The sequence below is a fragment of the Battus philenor genome, unplaced genomic scaffold, assembly GCF_028537555.1.
Source record: "Battus philenor isolate CCGP_79_NKW_IND1 unplaced genomic scaffold, ilBatPhil1.0.hap1 SCAF_4, whole genome shotgun sequence".
In the NCBI taxonomy this organism is placed as follows: Eukaryota; Metazoa; Arthropoda; class Insecta; order Lepidoptera; family Papilionidae; genus Battus; species Battus philenor.
This window is the reverse complement of record NW_027181704.1, coordinates 12,065,089-12,085,611: the sequence shown is the minus strand read 5'-3', so window position 1 is coordinate 12,085,611 and position 20,523 is coordinate 12,065,089. Positions and strand designations below refer to the sequence as shown.

The window sequence follows — 20,523 nt, the reverse complement described above, 5'->3', positions numbered from 1 at the left end:
AGAAATGCCATAGGTCAGTCTGAATTTAGTTTCTATCAAATTGGGCTCTTCTAATGACCTACTTAAGTGGTCAATTTAAAATCAGTTTAAAATAGAATCGATTTAAAAATCGCTTTTAAAACTTATAACTGTTAAAGTGTTTTTCATCAAATCGATTTTCATGTCAACAACAAACATGTTCTAAATATTAGTTCCGTCCAATATAAGCGGTTGAAGCTCACTATATTTCCTACCGCTTCTGGAAACCCGTAAAAAAATAACGTACATCGATGTTCCCTAACGGCCTCTCACGACTTCATTAGGTGCAGCTTTGCAAACATGTTATGCTCGACGAGGAAATCTCTGTCGATATTTTTTAAAATATTTTCCTGATTTAAACTGCATCATATTTTCTTTTTAAAAAAATACATTATAATTTTATTCAGATTGTTTTTATTACAATCGTTATGTTTCTTACGTATTGTCTGTTAACAAATGAAATTTTTCTTTAATCACCTGATTAAGTAATATCCAATATAGTTGACGTTATATTGGTGTTTTACCACACAATACAAACTATTTTCCCTTCAATTTTGATAATACTTTCCATGTAGTAAAACCATAAATTAACATTTTTAATACAACACTTTTTGTTTATATCAAAGAAGCCATTTATTTATATAATACTAACTTTCCTACACACGCTTCGTGTAGCTTGCACTGCCTTTTGTGTGTGTAGGTATGTTATGTGCATAATAAATTTTAACATGCCAAACTAAATACCCTGGACAACTTTTATATCCTTGGTTTTAAAATATGTGTTTTTAATGCTCTCCCCCTAGGTGGTGGCATTTTATCTTAACTTCTACTAGGAGAGAAATATTTGTACCAAATTTAAAGCCTAATTAACGATTAAATATAATGATAGCGTCCTATTAAACTCTTTGGGATACTAGAGGAAACATGTAGCAAGCCTTTTTTACTTATATCTCTGCTGAATCAGCACCTCGAGGTTTGTGATATCAGATTCCTGGAGACGACTAGTCCTTTCACAGTAAATAAGCTCGATGACTCCTTCGGGAGATTGAATTCTGTTTGATTTATTTACTCAGATTGAGACTTTTTAGAATACTTAACAATTAGATCAAATTATTGTACTTATTTCTGAGCGTATATTTTAACAGATGTTAATCAGTTTTTACGTAACGTATGTATGTGAACAATTTCTTCTCTTAACAGGGTAATGGCATCTAATACCGAAGTATGTAGTTGCGTATAATTTAGTGTAGCCCGAAGGCTTTGACGGTCAATGAGACATAATGGAATTTCGATTAGATCCTTAGTGAATTAATTAGTTATGGCGATCGGTCAATTAAATATCAAGAAGCTATTATTAGGGAATTAACTGGTTGCGAATGAGATTATAAATTATTGAATAATAAACTTGTAAATTTAGTGTTCTAGGAATAGCCAAAATATAATGTACGGAATCTTAGGGCTTTTTCTTAAGATGCAACAAGGTTCAATATTATAAATAAGCTAGAATAAATTTAAAAAATAAGAAGTTTTTCGCTATAGACACCGCCGCTATGTTGTATATTTTCCTATATTCTATCTACATGTATTTGTGTTATTGTAAAAGTTAATCGGACAATCAATTCATTATTGATGTATTCATTTATGTTACATATATATGCCAGAGATGCAATAGATGTGATATAGTTTTATCAGGATATACATGTAACGTTAAGATTAATTAGTAATGTAAATACTCTAGAAAATATGTTGGTAATAAATGTATGTACGTTAATTACAGCGTGTTAGTATAAGACTATCTGCAAAGGACACGGTGTTAGCCGGCGTTTGGACACTAAGCCGCTGTCACGTTGTTAAGTCTTGAAACAAATAGGACGGCGAGTGGAAGCGGTGTTAGAATTTCGATGTGTATTACCTCGCTAATTGTAAATAAACAGTCTTCTTTGTAATAGTTTTAAAGGATAATTTATAAAGCGTTATAACAGATTTTTAATCATATCGGATCATTACTATTGTTATCGCTACTGATTTGTAGGTGTCTTATGTTAACTGGTTTACAGTTTGCAATATTAATCGAAGAAGTTGCAGAAATGTGAAGATTAAATGCTATAATAATCGATTCATTGCTTTTGTTCTCTCGAGGGTTCTATAATTAGAGAGCTAAATGCGACTCTAGTGATGAAACGGAAGGCCAGTTAATGTTGATACTTCTTGAGGTTAATAAAATGTTAAATATATTTTTTAATCAGTCGAACAGTGAATCGATTCTTTGGTGCTATTATGTGCCGAGCTACTCCATGGAACGTCTCATTATGATCTTGACAGCCTTTCAATCTAGAATAGCATCTAAGTTAGCTACACAATGCTCCTTACGAAGTCCCCGATATTCTTTATCTAGTAGTGAAGAGATCTAGTCGAGTCGTTTTAGTGTACTGTATCCTCATGTATTCAAGCTAAACACAACAGTACGTGATTTTTACTCTAATTTTGCAACAGGTGAGGTTTATACGTCGCAGAGCTTTGTACTATCGCACAGTTTGCTTGGAAACTAATAAATTAGCAGGCACTGAATGCCCGTCGGCATTGAAACGCCTTTCACAAAACACACGCCGTGCCATTGGCAACATAGCCGTCGAACACTATCGGCTCGTTGATCGATCGAAGATAAAATGTGTTTACCGGAAGTGAAGTCGACACGATAGTATTTCAGTGGGAGAATTTACCTTATCGAATTTAATAAATTCCTTCTTTGTGTATTCTCATTTTTTTCCTTCGTTGACATTAATGTAAGGCATTTTGTTGCACTTTTTATGTTTAAATTTAATTCGAAAAATAAAATTTTCGCTTTGATAACTTTATACATGTTGGTTGGAGATAGATATAAAAGTTTAAATGCGTTAAACTTTTTCTAACAAATAAGTTATACATTCAGCTCGTTCAAGCTTTTACACCTATAACATTAGTTACGAAATCACAGATACTGAACGATACGTAAAGCGATGAATAAAGTTTGTAGTAATAATAATGTAGCACACGCGTTTGTTTGAAAGCCTCGGTAGTAGGTAGTGTGAACACAGCCCGTGCCAACCGCACTCGCCCGCGAAATTAAAAGCGTCAACTCCAAACAAATTTGACGCCACATTGACAGCACGTATGATTTGTTGTTTATTACACCGCCTTTTTTTGGAAGTCATTTGCATTTTACACCGGAATATACATTATTTTCATAATTACTTTTGTACTATCTCTACGATAGACTATAGTCTTTTTTACAATACAGCGAATCATCGGTTATTAGGGTGTTTAGGCCGGTAAAATTATTCATTGCATTAAGACTAAAAATTCAAATAACAAATTACCTGTATACACTGGGCGCGTTTGTTGGATTCCACCCCATACATTTTCTGTGTGGACAGGCTCAAGTCCCTATATATAAGTTAATCGAATTATATAGTTACTGATATAGAATAGCGGATTGGCAAATTGAAGTGGCAAAGTATGTGATTTGATGAATGTTTTGTTTTTAACCAACTTAAAACAGGAGATCCGCGGGCTAAGGAATTTACGCTGGGTGGTCACATCCCATTTACATCGAAGACGTACACACGAAGAGGGACTATACCAGTGTATGTGTATAGTGAAGTGTAAGTTGTGCGAAGCGAGGACTACTCGGTGATCGGGAGCAACACGGGCCGACCCTGACCGCCCTCGCTTAAACGCGGGCTAGGCGAACGGGGCCCCTGGTGTCGTAGGTATTTGTATGAATAGTGTTCGGTGCATCGTGCCCAACGATGGGCTCGATGTGTAATGAGTATACTGACGTGGTGATGAAGTGACAATGTGCAGGTCATATAGTATGCGGAAGAGATGACTGCTGGGGCCTTAGGGTTCTGCAGTGGAGACTAAGAAGTGGCAAGCTCAGTGTAAGACATCGACCGGACATTGTTCAGGTGCACAGACCATGTCCAGGTCATCGGAAGACGCTTTTAACCAGTCCTATCGGAAAGTTGTAAATGTTCAGCAAAATAGGTCCTACAAATGAAGTGATGACATTATGAATTGATAATAAAAATTGTATATATATCTTTGATACTTCAGTCGTGTTATCTTTATTGGTGAAGGTAGATTACAATTATATTACTGGTTCGGTTTAAATTATATCATTCCCAGATTTAACGATAATTAGAGACATTATTAGGAATTATGTTTAATCTCAAACTTAGACAGAATGATTTGCTTTGTGAGAATCATTCACTTGGATCTCTCTATCCTCGCTGTTCACACAAATGTTCGGTATTCACGCTTACTTTGAAAGGTATGATATTCTGCGAATATGAATCTTTGAAGTGTTGCGAAGCTCTAAAGAGAGATTTGACAGCTCTGTATCTAATTTGTTGTGTTGAACTACTATTTGTGAAGATCAACGGTATTTCAGTACATTATATTAAATTAAATATTATACTATAAGCTATGTTCCCACGTCATATGCATGTATTCCGGTTATAATCAGTTTTTTTTAAGGGAAGACACTAGATTTAGTATTGAGATACTTACGAAGAATTTTTTTCAGTAAATATTTTTATGAACAGGTATACAACTATTTATATGAAAAAATAGTTGTAATTTTTAATAATGTTGAGATATACACACGCATGGATTATTTAGAATTTCGTGTATAACAGTGAAATAAAAACTTAGCAAAAAGGGACAAATGACACCGAACAGTGCCGGCTGAAAACAATCAAACTGGAAGTAAAACTCTGATTACAAAATGGACCAGTGTAAATGGACGTAGTACGAAAACGGGAGCGCACTCAATGGAGTCCAATAAACACAGTGCCGTGCAAAAGTTTCACAATGCTCCCCAGACTACGAAGTACACTGGTGTTGATAACCTGACCTAATTTCATACCGAGAGCTCTTCACTGAAAGAAAAATGTAAAATTAATTACTGGACGTATGTTACGTTTAATACAAATATATTATACATAAAAATACATTTTCATTATCTATCATCTGAAAATAGGAAAATATTGAAAAAAATATTTTTTATTTTGTTATCCATTTTCTATTATAGTGATTCATTTCAGCCGTAAGACACTCATTGCTAGAGACAGGCTTCGACAATAGATTCTGAAAAGGCTCGATTAGAATCATCCAGCCTCTTTAATCTTAACACAGTCGCCAATCTACCCTGAGGGCAAACAGTTTGTGATCACTCTATTATTTTTTGAATCTCTATTTATGTGTTTTATCCTAATCTATTAACATTTAAACGATTATTTTTTGTATTTTACGTCAAACGCATAATTTTCTGTAAAATATATTTAATATAATTAAAATGAGGTATGTGTATGACAAGGATTACGTTTTAATTAACCTAAAATATAATTATTTAGGAACATCGCCTAATGGCGTTATGATGAAAAAGTTAATTAATTGTTCACGTGATGAGAAAGGCCTTTGTTATTCAATTATTCGCAGGAAGTTAATAAACACTGGCGTAAAATGATTTTTTATATGAAAGAAATAAAAGCAGCGAAATGTTTTTCTTTAAGATAATTGTAAAGAATTAGTAGTATTTGTTGAATGAACAACTAACCCGCTGTGTGTCAAAACAAAAAAAAATGTTTCATGTACATTAAAAAGAATTCCGAAAAGTTTCTTTGATTAAATCGTTACCTTTTTAAATATAATTAGTTTAGATTATTATTTTGCTTGAAATGACTTTGTTTGAAATGATCTACTGTTTCACTAAAATATCAACATAATTTTTTTATTGTTAGTTATGCTATTTTGACGACTAATACTTTAAAAATATGCAGAGATTTTTTTTTAATTTTAATAGCCACGAGACTATAGATTTATTTCATTAATCATATACCTATCTTTTGTACCTTAAACATACTTTTAAGCATGACAACACAGAAAATTAAAGGTAACCCTGTTCATCACACGCATATTCTTGCATATCTTATGTCACACCAGTAATATAATATATCTCTGCGTTCTTAGTATTAATGTACACTTTAATATAGTGCAGTGTTTATTAAATACGACGTAAAACAAATATCCTAGGAATGATTTCTTTATCGACAGTATCGGTTCTCAGTAGTAACTTAATAGCAATATTTAAGTCGACTTAAATTTTAATAAAAATGGATATTCCTGTACCGAACAAATAAGGCTGTAGTTTAAATTCACAGTACTTACTCGTTAGAGGCAACAAAGAATTAGACGTTCATGCGCTCGCGCTAAATATATCCCGTCCACAAAGGAAAGCCCTGGAGATGTAATACCAACCACTGAATGTGGCTTGTTTATTTTTCTCGAGCATAACTGTTTGTAATGAAGCCGTATGTACACGTCCAAGCTGTGGGATTGCTAAGCTTTCTATTCAACAAGCGTTTAATGGAGAAAAACATTTTTATTTACGGAATATGTCCTTAATTAGCAAAAAAAAAATCAAGGAAGGGTTTTTTTTAGTGTACGTTGTTACGAACTGACCAAATTAACAAAAAAATCAAATAAAAACCTTATATGTAAACCATTACAAAACTCGATGGTATTGTAATAAGGTTTAGTTAATTGTTTATACGCACACACGAAAACGTTCTAAGTAATTAAGAGTTATTATGAATAACGAAGTTATGGTCTATAGAAAATATGAATTATTGTATAATAAACATGAACACCATCTTGAATTGCAGACACTACACGATTGACATAAATCTCAACCTTTGCACAAACTACACGCTTCGCTCTTTGTATAAACGACACGTTTTGTATGCACCACACGCTTAGCACAAACCACACGCTGCGCACAAAAAACACGCTTTGCATTAGTAACACGTTTTAAACAAACCAAAACCTTTGCACAAATCACACGTTTCGCCCAAGTAACTAAAATGCTTCAAGCAAACACTAAAAGAAATATTTTGTAATAAAGCATTTGAATCAAAAATGTTAATAAGATGTATATATAGTATATGATGTAATCGATGTGAGCAATATTTTTTTTACTTATACTTTATTTACTGCGGTACAGTTATAAAGTCACTAACCTTATTGGTCATAAAGAAATTAAACTCGACATCTTTAAAAATGTCAAGCAACATATGACTTACTTATTAATTTATCTGTTATTATTTATATGCACTGATGTGCCAATTGCTTCGATTGTTAATAACCGAAGCAAGATTATTAATAACTTTGTGATATTATGAAAGAGGTTTTGTTCTTAAGCAGACGTTGTACACACTCCTTAAACCGACACGTGGCACGTGACCGCTGTCAGTGTGCACTGCACTTTAAACTCGTAATAAGCTTACCGCCGAACACTGACATCGCATTAGGGTACAAACACCCTCCCTGTGTTTTCATCGTCCGATATCTTAAGCCCCTTATAGTTTTGTCAGTTTAGTTAGTACTTCTATAGGAACTAATTATTTATTAATTTGCATCCCTTATCGTCTTATTAAAATTCATACACTTAAATATCAGGGGACCCTTTTATCGCATTTTATGAATACAACGTCGCAGATAAATAAAAACAATTAAAACATAATAACGTTTTATGTTTTCCAATAAACTAATAATATTTGGCATTTATTATATTTTATAGCTCAAATCGTATTTTATCACCTTTTAACAATTTACGTAGAACCTTTCTTAATTCTTACATTGATAATGTTTTAAAAATATTACTTTAATGATGGTTACTAAAATATTGTCTATTTCATAAGTGTATTCTAAAATGTGTTTCTGAGTTTTACATGCCATAATAATAATATTACCCAAAATATTTACGATAACTGATTTTTCTACAAATTTCAATAATGTTTACTTACGTAATTGAAAGCAGAGGTAGAAGTAGCATGCGTGTAGTTCCATAAAACGAATTATAATTAAAACTTTGTCATTTCGTAAACAGTGTTAGACCATTATGAAAATTAATTGTGAAGCGTAATTAATTGTACACGCGCAAAGATAAGACTAGAGGTCGACGTAATTAAGACCGGGGTTACACTCGCGACGTCGTTGGTCTATGAGGAACTAATTTAACTCCGTAAAAAGTTTCGCCAGCTTCGGCTTCTCACTTCATTAACTTATGAATGCCTCAAATAGGTTTCTCTTTTCAAATTACCGTGTTTTCCTGAACTAATTAATAAAATTAAAAGAACGTGTTTTTTTTGGTCCTGATGTTTTTTCCGAGTATTTACTTTGAATAATTAATGCACCAATTTCATCAGGTTCTGTTACAGAAATATCTGTAGCAAATTCAAATAATTTTGTTATAATTTCCATTATTTATCCAAATGTGCTTAAAAACTTTTAAATATTTTACAAATTGTAATTTACTGGTATCTAATGGTTCTAGAGTTGCGACCAAGTACCGGAAAGCGAAGAGTAGGATGTCAGCATACAAGGTGGACTAGGTACAAGCTGCTTCCAACAGGTCCTATTCGACCCAGCATAATGGTCTAGCGGTCGATCTATGGCTGAAATGGTGACAACAACTAAAACTGAAATTGTGCTATTCTTGTTGAATTAAAATACATAATGCTTAAAATCATCGAGTACTATCATTTTTCAGATTAACTCAACTTGATACAAGATATATACACAACGTACTGAGATCCTTTAAGTTTTAAAAAATGTTAAATTTTTGGTAGTAAAAACAATTTTGATATAATTATAGATGCAAAAATGTAGTTTATAAAACGGTTATGATATAAAAAACTTACATTAATATTTTTTCGAAAATAATTAAGTGCAAATTTATTTAAAAAAAAAATAACAACACTTACATGTTAATGTCAGTGTTGTCACTTTTTTATGTTATGCGCCAATAGCTCACAGAATCAATTGCAGTTGCGAGTTGTTTCAAGACGTTAAGCTGCCAGTCGAGTACAAAAATATTATTTGAAATTATAGTGTATTGAAATTGTGATGTATTGAAAGTGGGTTGTAATCAACAAACAAATACTAGTGATGTCGGCAAAGCTGACATTATCCGCACTTTCTACTTTATCAGCAAGGCTAATTGTTCTTTTAAACTTAGTATATGCACATAGAACTATTAAAATGTTTTTAATAAATAAATAATCGCAGACGAAATTAAATAAATAATATTAACGAAACTCTCCTTAAAGTAAAACAGGTGATGGGTTTTTCGAATTAATTTTCACATATGTTACATGTTTTTTTTTTTAAATTAAATACGTAACATACACATGTTGTATTGTATGCGTGATGGTAGTTATGGCAACTGTCAATTTAGACTGACATTAGTGTCTGAAAGAAAAGAATGATGGCTATTCGATATTGCGTCAAAGAAAAATTGTCTGCAGGACTAAAACATGAAGCATTATCGAATTCTGGTGATACAATAGTAAATGTAAAATAAATGAGAAGTACACCTACCGTCCCACATGTAAACTTTTGTTTATTTAGACTCCATTTGCATATAAAATTTAGAAATATATGTATAGTGGTGACACTGAAAGGTGTAAGAAATGGTTAAGTTAGACAATAAGAAGACAATTGTTTTAAAAAATGTAAAATTGCATTTTTGCAAAAAAATATCTCTATAGCTTCGTATATGAATAAGTATTCTTTTTAAATCTCGACCACATAGATAAACTATTATTACATTATGTTCTAATATGTATAAGTTGAAAGTATCTAATGTTAGATAGAGCTATAAGATGGACAAGTCGATCGTCAATACTTGCTAATAATAATTGATTAAAGTAATTACATTTCTTTACTTTGGCTTTACAATAAAGTTATTTCAATAAAATATAACCTGTAAGAGGTTGTGAACGTTTTCGAGATGAAAAGGAACATGAACAGCACTCGCTACATAAATCTCCTTACTGGATTAAGGTTAAGAAGGTTTTAAGTTTTATTAAAAAGATTAGTGACAATAAATTAATCAGAGCCTATTATAAAGATATTTTATTCTTGTGTTTCTGAATGCTAGGAAGCATGTTTCTGGATTATAAAGAGCTTACGAAAGTTTTACTTAAAGTTCGCTGTACTCTTTTAGCCTTGCACTTTGATGTTGAAATATTTTTATAAAGCTTTTAGTATTTGAGATACTTTAAATTTGTTTATTCAAAGGAGTCGTGTTTTTGTCGTGTGAAAAAGTATTAATGTATTAATGAATCATTCCTTTGCTGGGAGAGGTAAAACCTGTTTATAATATAGTTTATTTTAATATATAAATTGCTTTTTTATTTATGCGCTAGTATGATAATTATTTTTAATGTGCCATACATATAGTTGATTAAATTACAAAAAAAGATTCAAATATTCGACTAGTCTTTTTTCTCTTCTGTCTTGATATACGAACATAGACATAAAGTATGTCGACGGAAACGACATTACTTTCTAGTTTCCCTAATATTTACTATATATTAATGTATGCTACATCCTGTCCAGTAAAAAATAGTTTTAGAAATAATCATTAACATAATGATCATATAGTAGGAAAAAGGGTTCGGATTACAATAAATTAAATTTAATTTTTGTTTACTGTTTGTCTCTGCATACTTCACACCGCTAGCAGTTACTTGCCTATCAAATTTCAGTAGACAACATAAATTAATGTAACATATTTCAAATTGATCACTTCATATAGGTTAAAAAAAGAGTAAAGATTTTTGTTGACAAATAACCGATTATCTGTATAATGATCAAGCTAGAAAAACATTTAATATAATAAAAAGTAGAATGTTATACAAGTCACGCGAGGTCTGTTATTAATTACGAGCTCGGACATAGGCGCACACACCGCGATATATAGCTTCTTCCGCCCCCAACAAATACGACTATACCTTGCTTCCGTGATTTAGAATATCTTCAACGGGATAGGGGCCAGCAAGTACCGCATGTTTCTGGTTGTCAGTTTATTTCGCATTGCATCCGGGCGGTATGCAAATCGGTCGACCGTAAGTTTTTGGATTTCATTTACATTGCTTCTTAATATTCTAATGTCGCGTGTCTTCGTTCTTAAGTTTTTAACATTACCTACTGTAATGTATTAGTCGTATGTTTTAATATTTTTTACAATGTTTGAAATACGTAACAAATGGCCTCTGCAGTCATTGTAAAGGTTTCTTACCCTGGCAACGGATGCTTCAGTTTTTTCTAAGCGTAACGTGAGCGTCATTTTATATAAAATATTCATTTAAATAATATGCCATGGTAAAATATGCCGTAGTTATCGAGTAGAAAAGTCTAGAAAAGACGTGATAAAGATTTAACAGAGTGTTTGGTTATAGGTATAAAAGTTTTAAAAAATTGAATTTATAGCTCGTTAATCAGCAATAACATTTGTTGCTTAACCAACCTGTTTAAAGTAATTACTTTGAAACTCTCCACTCTGCAGATAGTAAACCATAATCTATTTTAATATCTAGTAATCTACATTTTGCTTTTTCGTTTTAAATTGTAATTACTTTATTAATTATTTTTGAAATCCTTGATTTTTAGATAGGCTGTGCATTAATTAATGGCAAATGAGTTATATATTTACCCTTTTAAAACTGTTTCATATATTACCAATAAACCTGTAAGTGCTTTCATGATAAAACACTGCAGGTAGACTGTGTCTGAAACCCTTTGTTCGGGAAAATTGAAAATAACTCACTGCTTCGGTGTGTATCGGATGCACGGCGAACAAGATGGCGGCGACGAAACTTGCGAATTCCGGTAGGAACATCGCGCACACCCTGGAACAAGTACAAGTAGGTCATTCGTTGAACAGAAGGCTTTGTCAGGTAGATCTGAATTGTTGAAAGTGCTTTGCTAAGCCACGAAATGTGGTGTGGATTTATTTAAATACCTTTCAACCACATTTATACTTCTTGTGCAGTTGGTTTGTATATTTAAATAAATAAATTAATACACAACAGATAACATTAGACACTTATATTGATTTTAATGTGATCCCATTCGTCAAAAGCAAATTTAGAGTAAATATGTAACAGAGTTTGAATATTTTACGAAAAAAAATTAAGCATTACATGGCGAGTTATAACTTGTTATTTAAAAATAAAAAAGCATCTAGAATTGAATAAAATTTTTTGTCTAAATATTACACAGACTTATTTGTATCTTCGTCTACCATCGAAAACTGTGACATACTAAAACATGTTTTGCGATTTCAAATCTCGTTTGAAACCTAATGAATTCTTTAATCGACTACGATTAAGTTCTAAAGCACTTTCTCAAGTGACTACTTATTGCTTGTATTACAAATTTCAGCGGCGACAACGTGTTATAAACGAAAATTTGATTTAACAAAACTGACGAAGCACATGTGAGGAGATTAAACTCTCCATTGAATTGTTCATATTCGAAACAAATAACTTCGTTTATATATAAACTATCCCTTGTTTCGCGTTTTATCATCATCAAATTAACTCAGCCAAGAGACGTCCATTGTTGGACATATGGCTACCACGTATATTTTTAGTGTGCACGTTGGAAGCGGCTTTCATCCGAGTCTTCCGAGGCTATGCCAGTTACGTTGCGAAAGATACCCCAAACCCACTTTCGACATTGTATGTACATTTTTTGTTAATTATTTAAGTTAAAAAATTTCAAACTAAATATCAAGACGAACTTAAAAAAACTTTTGTCATCTGCCTTACAATCTAGATAAAGGGCCGTGTGACTACTTACATTTTTTTAAATAAAAATCAAGTTCTAGCAGATACAGTTTTCATCGTCAGACTATGTGCTCTTAGCTTTTAAGAGAGCCGTTGAAGAAAGTATCCGTTGTAGACAACATAATGTGCTTCGAAAATAGGTTTCAATGCATGAAACTTTGCATAGACATTAGACTTTCTTATATAAGATTAGATTAAAAAGAACCTTATTCGTAGGGACGCAAATAACTTGTATTGCTTAATAATGGAAATATGGAAAAAAAGCGAATGCGAGGCCTGACCGGTCAGATATCACAGTAGCTGTATATGTCATAATTGGCAGTTCACTTATGTGCAGCAGTATACATATGAACATCTAGCAAGGCAACGTAACCGACGAAAGCTAGTATATATATAGTATAAATATTATGAGCAAGCTTCTGTCATTTTAATGACTTACATTACTTGTCAGCATAATCCTAAATGTAACCGGACTATTCGTCCAACTGAGAATGAAGATCTACAAATCTAGTTAGGCAAAATGCATTTTGAATTCTGTTCGTGTATGTACACAGACCGCCAGCATGTTGCGATGTATGTCATAAAGTTAATTATGACGATGTGATTGTGATTAGAAGGTGTCTTCGCACTACTTTAATGGAATTAACTGCAGTTACTTTCTTACTCATGTGGTAAATTTTTATAGAATTATTATGATTACGGCGCAAAACAATTCGTGGTTCATTATTAGGTGTTATGGATACACATGACTTTTAATAAAACTTTTATCATCATCATCTTCATAATTTTAGCCATAAGACGTTCTCTCGTGGTTGGAAGCGGCCTGTATCCAATGTATTCATGCGATATTAAAAGTAGTTCACCTTGATAGGCGACCTGCGCTGAGCTTTCCGATACCTGTACTCCTCTCCAGAACCTCAAGACGCCATCAGCTGCCCATTCTGCGCATTGTGTGGTCTGCCCACTGCTACTTCAACTTGGCAGTCTATAGGGCTATGTTCATCGTCGATGACAATCGTTCGTCTACGGATCTCCTAATTTCTGATTAGATCTCGTAGAAAAATCCCGAGAATTGCCCTGTCAAGACCCATAATCAACCAAAAAAGAGTCATGTGTTACAGTTACCAGTTGAAGACATTCTTTAGATGACAATGGTTGTGCATAACGAAGTGATTGTCTGCTCGGTGAAGCTACGCCAGGGGACAATTATGATTTATTTAATTACTACCGCAAAGTTACTGTAACAATACAAAAATTATTTACTTATACTGTTATCTATTTGGTCGTCGTTATTTTATATCTAAAAATTGTGAAATCGATATAACAGATAAAAAAAATTATTAAAAAAAACATAGTGGAACTAATTTCATACATGCAAACTTTGCGCATTTACCGAGAGCTCGAGTAACGCGATAGAAACCGCAAGCATTAGTTGTAATAACTGCTCCTAACAACATCATTGGCAATAATAGAGTTCAGAAGTTTCATTATTGAACGCAGAAATGCGCCGTGTCGGTAATTTGTACCGTAGCACGTACCCTGTTGCGGGAATGGGGTGGGTAGAAACTTCTGCGGTGAGCACGTTGCAGGGCGCGCTTGCGTTTTATGTGGACAAACCTTAATGTGCTACTGTTTAGGTGTCGGCAACTGTGTGACCTTATGTGATTCTAAACTCAAATAAAAATGCAACAAAGTTGCTTTTTCATAACATTGTGTTGATAACTAAGAGACTGTGGTTATGCAGTTCGCATGTAACAGCTTAGATGTCCGTTTATTGCTTGTGTATTATTATGAAATGATAATTAAAACATTGATAACAATACTAATTAGTATCTGATTTTTTCGCTCTATGTTGTTAGTTTTCTGGAATTTTGAATTATTTGCACTCATGATCACGGCTAGGACTAATTGGAAGTCTATACGTCATAGTTATGAGAAGATAGTTCGACGAAGAAAGTAAGCGACATGGCCCAGCGGGCTGGCAACTTGAAGCAACAGTCGGCAGGTCACGAAGTTTGCAGAGCTGATGAGGGGACTTTAGATTCTGAGAAGACACCACGGAGCGGCGAGCTCAGCGCGGGACGTCCAAGTGGAGACGACCTAGTTAACGTTCTCGGTCCACCGCTTGTCGGAAAATGCTAGATGCATGGCTTCTATCGACGTACCCTTCCTATTAGATATTTAAAGAGGAGATCTACGTCCAATAGTGAACGTAATATGGCTAAAATGAAGATGTTGATAACTATTCAGAGATGTCTTCAAACTTTTTAACAATCATTGTTGGCCCGTTTCACAGTTCTCCCTTCGACTTGGGAACCCATTGATTCAAAAACCGATCTCAACTTTGCAAGTCCTCCAGATTTCTGCGTGGATCGGTTCTATGCGTAAAATCAAAGAGGTTATTATTGTTATTTACGTACACATTATTATTACAAATTCGATACGTCTTCACAGAAAGACTTAATTTTTTGAACGATTTTTAAAATTTATTCACAATAATTTGAATTTTGGGTGATTCTTAGTTATTAAGGTGACAAATGACGTTATTCAGGTTCTAGTTTATGTATCGATTTGTATAAAAAAATTTCGGAGGAAAGTTTACATAAATCGGTTGTAAAATTTAAAACATGGCTGTTATTTATGGCATATTGTCTCTCTAATCAGCCACGTTCAAAATTAAATAAATAATATTACCTTTTATTTTTCAAAATATCCTTTAATTGTATTCCATTGTAACCCATCTAAATAGCAATAATCGCTCCGTCGGTTTATCAAAAAATCAAAACCGTAAAATTGTCGATAAAATAACTAACCCATGGTGGGTTAAATTTACTATTTTTTTTTTACAATAAGCGATTTCATTATGGAGGAGGTCAATTTGATACTACTTTCAATAGGATCGAGCTCTTGACGCACGCAATATATATTTATAATGAAGTCAAAGTGTAAAAAAGTTAATAATTTTATTTCGAACTCAGTACAACTGATAATGTTATGTATAATGATGAATATAAATTAGCCGTAGAACATTTATTGAACATTATTATTTGTTCAGTTTTTAATTATTCTTTTTTTCGTGAAAAAATGTTTTATCACATTCCACGAAGTATTTAACTTTGATTTATTATAGAGTAAGAGGAACAACAAATGCGCGAGGAGCGTACATAAATCGATAGCGTTGTATATAATTAAAAAAATTGAGATGAAGTCTGAAACAATTTGTGCTGAAACAAAACTGAATGAAAATCATTTCTACCCGCATTTCAACGAAACGTAGTTTCGATTCAGTACGTGTATCACGATATTGGCAATTTGGATTTAAGTACATGGGTTTATCACGAGCAAATCCATAGATTGCTATGGATATGGTCGCTCGAATTTTTGCAATCGAATAAATGTTAACATTACCATTCGCTAGCACACGTTCGAAGTGCTATTATGTACATGATGAGGCAGGGCTGTGTTTAGTTTATAATGACACGCCTTACAAATACAGGTTAAATCCAAAATTTAAGCGTTTACTTAATAACAAGAAAATCTTATGCAAATGTAAAACCATGAAGTGAAATGTACTTTCAAATTTAAAACGAAAATTATAATAAAAATATAATAAATGCTCATTGATCATCTATTATTTTGTTAAAGACGCAAGACGTGAATATTTGTAACGAATGGAACAATTATCAAAGCATTAGGTGTTATTTTATTTGATTTTACGTTAGGTTTACTAATAAAAACATCTTGTTATTCTATATATACAGATAATTAGTTATAGATGTAAAAACTCTAATAGGGTGAAAGAATAGCTAGTAATGAATGATTGGTACACGCTATCTAAAAATTAATGGTTTCAGAATTAATAAATAAAGTAATGATAATATAGTACGAAAAAAAAGTTTAAAATTCGGATATTACACATAAAAATTAATTATTGTTTCCTATCTGTCCTTGAAAACTCTGTAAAGCCAGATGTTATTGGATTGGATTTCCTATCCAGCGACTGTAAACATTAGCAACGGCTGAGCACCAATCGCAGAAAAAGACTAAAGTTAAAAAAAATAAAAAAACCTTAGAGATTTTATTTCTATCCGACTCGTAGATAATTTCGCAAACAGAGTCGGTGCGACCGCGTCGGGAAACCGACCGAACTTTAATTCGGATAAACTTCCTCGTCGGACTCCGCCGCTGTTCTCAATTAATCCGCGCATATCCGTTGCTGAACTTGTTTAATTATTGTCATCCTACAATGACTTTTTACTATACTTATGTTTACTTACTGCTGTCCAGTAGGACAGTTAACCAATAAAGATTACTTATGACGTCTTTGAATTGTGTATTTCAGAGGAAATCCTGAACCGGCTGAACTGAAATCATGACATTATTGTAGCTGTGCCTCAAATATAGAAAAAAAATATACTCCAAGGTAAAATGTATTCAACGTAATTTTTTTATATATTTTCTTTAACATCAATTTTTTTATTTTGATATACTTTTATATTAAAACGTATTATATCTAAAAATAATGATAGTGATGGTCACTGTATAAGATAATTTAGTTTTCGAGAGGGTAAAAAGAAATGTTGGTATATAAGTAACCGGATTAACCGTAATAAAATAAAAATCAAGGTTTGGTTTTTATCAAGAAAGTTGCTAGGATCGAGGAAAAATGATTGCTAATTATTACTTCGTAAAATTTTCAACATAATCCGATACGGTCAGCATATTTTAAGCGAACGGAGGAACTTTCCGCTTGAACTTTTAGTAGCAAATGAAAATTCACGAAGACGAAACTACGTTGTAATAAAATGCAAAATTATTTTGTACAGTTTATCTTAAGTACATAGTAATAAAATTTTCGCTTACTTCAAAGATTGTTTAAATATTAAAAATTAACGTATAAAAGCAAAGCGAATTGAGGCAGAGTGTATCAATAAATTATTGGTATTATCCAGTAATTAATATTCAGATAAAAACTATTACACAACTCCAAACTACTAACTGCAATATATTAATTGATATATCAATAGTCGTAAAGTATTTAAACTAAATTACGTGGAACTACTAAATCAACGATAACACTATGGAGATTGAATAGTTCCACGCTTCATTGAGAAGGTCGATAATCTTCAATGCTTCGATGAATGGCTTTTGATTTGGCGAGATCTGAAACTACCAGCACGTCGCCATGGCAATGCGATATTAAGATAAATGATCGGCGAACTTGAACATTACAAGTTGTTCCGATAAGCTTTGGTATTCCCATCCCACTTGATATCTACGGATAGTTTGACATTAAGAGAATATTAACAAGAAAATTCCTTTGTCAGTTGTACCAATTACTAACGTTTCTTAAACTAAATAGGTTTTGTTAATAAATATATTTGAATGTATATAACATTCCTAATGTAATACTTCTCAATTACCTTCGACAATTTGAAAAAAAATGAGGCGAAATTGATTGGTCCATTTTCGACGTGGTTTTATTAGTACATAACGGAACTTAACCATTACAATTATCACTACGTGGCTTAGGCTGTACTTGATAAACCTGTTTACGATAACTTGATGAGTTTTAGAGCAGAAGACTTTTGCTTACCACATACCATTCTGTTTGCTATTGAATATGGTTGAAACCCAAAACTCCGAAAGTAATTGATCGCATCATAGATGTGGCGACTAAGGTTTAGGTAGAAGAATATTCACCGCAGTCGTATCCAGGTTGGTTATCAAAAATAGATCCGTGTCAAGTAAAAAATAAACTTGTAAACAGTCCCTTTTTTGTTCTACGAGACCCAACTAGGGTGAGAGAGATTTTTATGTGAGTTATAGACCAAGCTGTGTTTAGCGCAGCTGTAAATTGAGTGGTTTTTATTGGTTCTTAACAAACACATCTCTTCATCCACTAACATTTCTGGTTGAAATTATTTGGCTTCAGTCCGACTTGGCTTATTATTCGTTGTCTTAGTTAAGGTAAAAATATATCTACACATTCGTTGAACACTTGTAGTTCTTTTAAGTAAAACGTATTGGACGTTAAACTAATGGTGAGTTTTTTTAGTTAGTTTTACGATGTGAGCAATGATTCCGAGTTATAAACCAAATATAGGCAATCACAGGTAACAATTAGTTTTTCAAACGCACTAGAAACTACATCATCGGTATTTCAACCTTTTGAAATTGTTTTAAATAATAGAAAATGTATGAAGCGACGTTTTCATAGTATTTCAAAGAGATTTTATTACATTTTATTGAACCGTTAAAACATAACAAATCAAATTTATGCACTCTACGCTTCACAAAGGAATTCTAGATTCAGTTTTGAATTGCTTTGAAATATATTATTATTTTGACGTTAATGTACTGTAGTGTGCTGAAGCGTTATGCTTGATGCAATTTCAAAGGATCCTTTGAAGATTGTTTGACTCGACATTCAAACTGCATTCTCTGACAGATCTATGCACACTATCCTTGGTTCCGGCGAATACATCTCCATTGTGACTATATATTATGTACCTATTATGTATGCATATTATATCATATACTAAGCATTCTGTTTTGGTAATACAGAAATTTCGATTTTATGATAATCATTTTTTTTTCGTACATTTGAAATACATTTAGTTTAACTTCACAGAATACCTTTGGAATTATCGTTAGGTGATATGTACGATATATATTGATATATATAGCTAAACTAAGCTATATGTTTTTTAATACGTGGCAAGGACAAATGAAGGAAGCATAATGAATAATAATTGCTCTGCGATTTTCACATTATCTTTATCTAACAAGTTCATGTATTAAAAATATCTATTTGTTTACGGAATTCTAAGTTTTCAGATGTTATTAGAACCATGTTTTTTATTTTACTTTTATTAATATATTATGTACAAGAATTATAAGAAAATAGGAAGACAATTTTAAAAATTTATTTAGTCAATTTAAGCGCCTATGTTATATAAGTAAAGTCACTAATAATATACAATTTTAAACCGTTTAAAACTACTTAAGACCCGCCTGCAGTGCGAAAGTTGCTTTGAAATTTCGCTAGTAGTTGCATCTTGGTAAATTTTAACTAGGTATTAAAAGTTGAAAGGAAACTTACGCCATTCTACTGAAGTCTGACCGAATTCCAATTATTACCTGAGGGTACATTTTGAAATGTTCTTGCTTTAGTTTAAAATATGTTATTAATCGTACAAACATGATTTTGACAGGATTTATTTTGTAGAATATTTGTATGCTTTATCCGTGAATAATTTCAACATGTTTTATACATATTATCAACATCAAACCCTTCAGCTAACGTTTCAACATTGAATTTTTATAGTAACATATATCTTACAGGCTCGAAACCCAAATTTACAACTTAGGCACTTTGTGGAATGAAAAACAACTAAAACGCTTATTGGAAGCCGTATAACGTATATTCAAAATCGATCAGCAAAATTGGTGCTCTGACATAGATATATTCATGTTTACATGATCATTGCACGTGTTATTAAGGTATCTCGGGTATCTAAAACTGTTTACTATTCTTCGTCGATTTTTAACACTGTAATATGTTTCTAGCATGGAAGTTTTGACACGAATTAAATTTACTGGATATATGCAAATAATTATGTTCGTGAACATACACTTCTACGTATTGGATGATTAATGGAGTACTCTTAAATTCATAGACAGAACCGAAGCTAAGCACTTATTATTCACAATGAAAGTAGCTAAAAGTCATTAGGAATCAACTGGATTGAACTATGTTATAAATGTTTTTCGTTAACTTCATAAATTCGGTAAGTTTGGTAGAAGTTGTTAACTAGTAGCC

At 32.4% G+C, this 20,523-nt stretch overlaps 1 protein-coding gene across 1 annotated transcript in view; it reads right to left on the bottom strand.

Moving 5' to 3' along the window:
- Positions 1-20,523, bottom strand: part of Tmtc3 (Transmembrane O-mannosyltransferase targeting cadherins 3) — a 318,860-nt gene that overhangs the window by 14,213 nt on the left and 284,124 nt on the right. Inside the window, exon 3 of the mRNA XM_068771763.1 lies at positions 11,675-11,756. Within this exon, the coding sequence (XP_068627864.1) occupies positions 11,675-11,756 (82 nt within the window). The remainder of the gene's footprint in view (positions 1-11,674; positions 11,757-20,523) is intronic.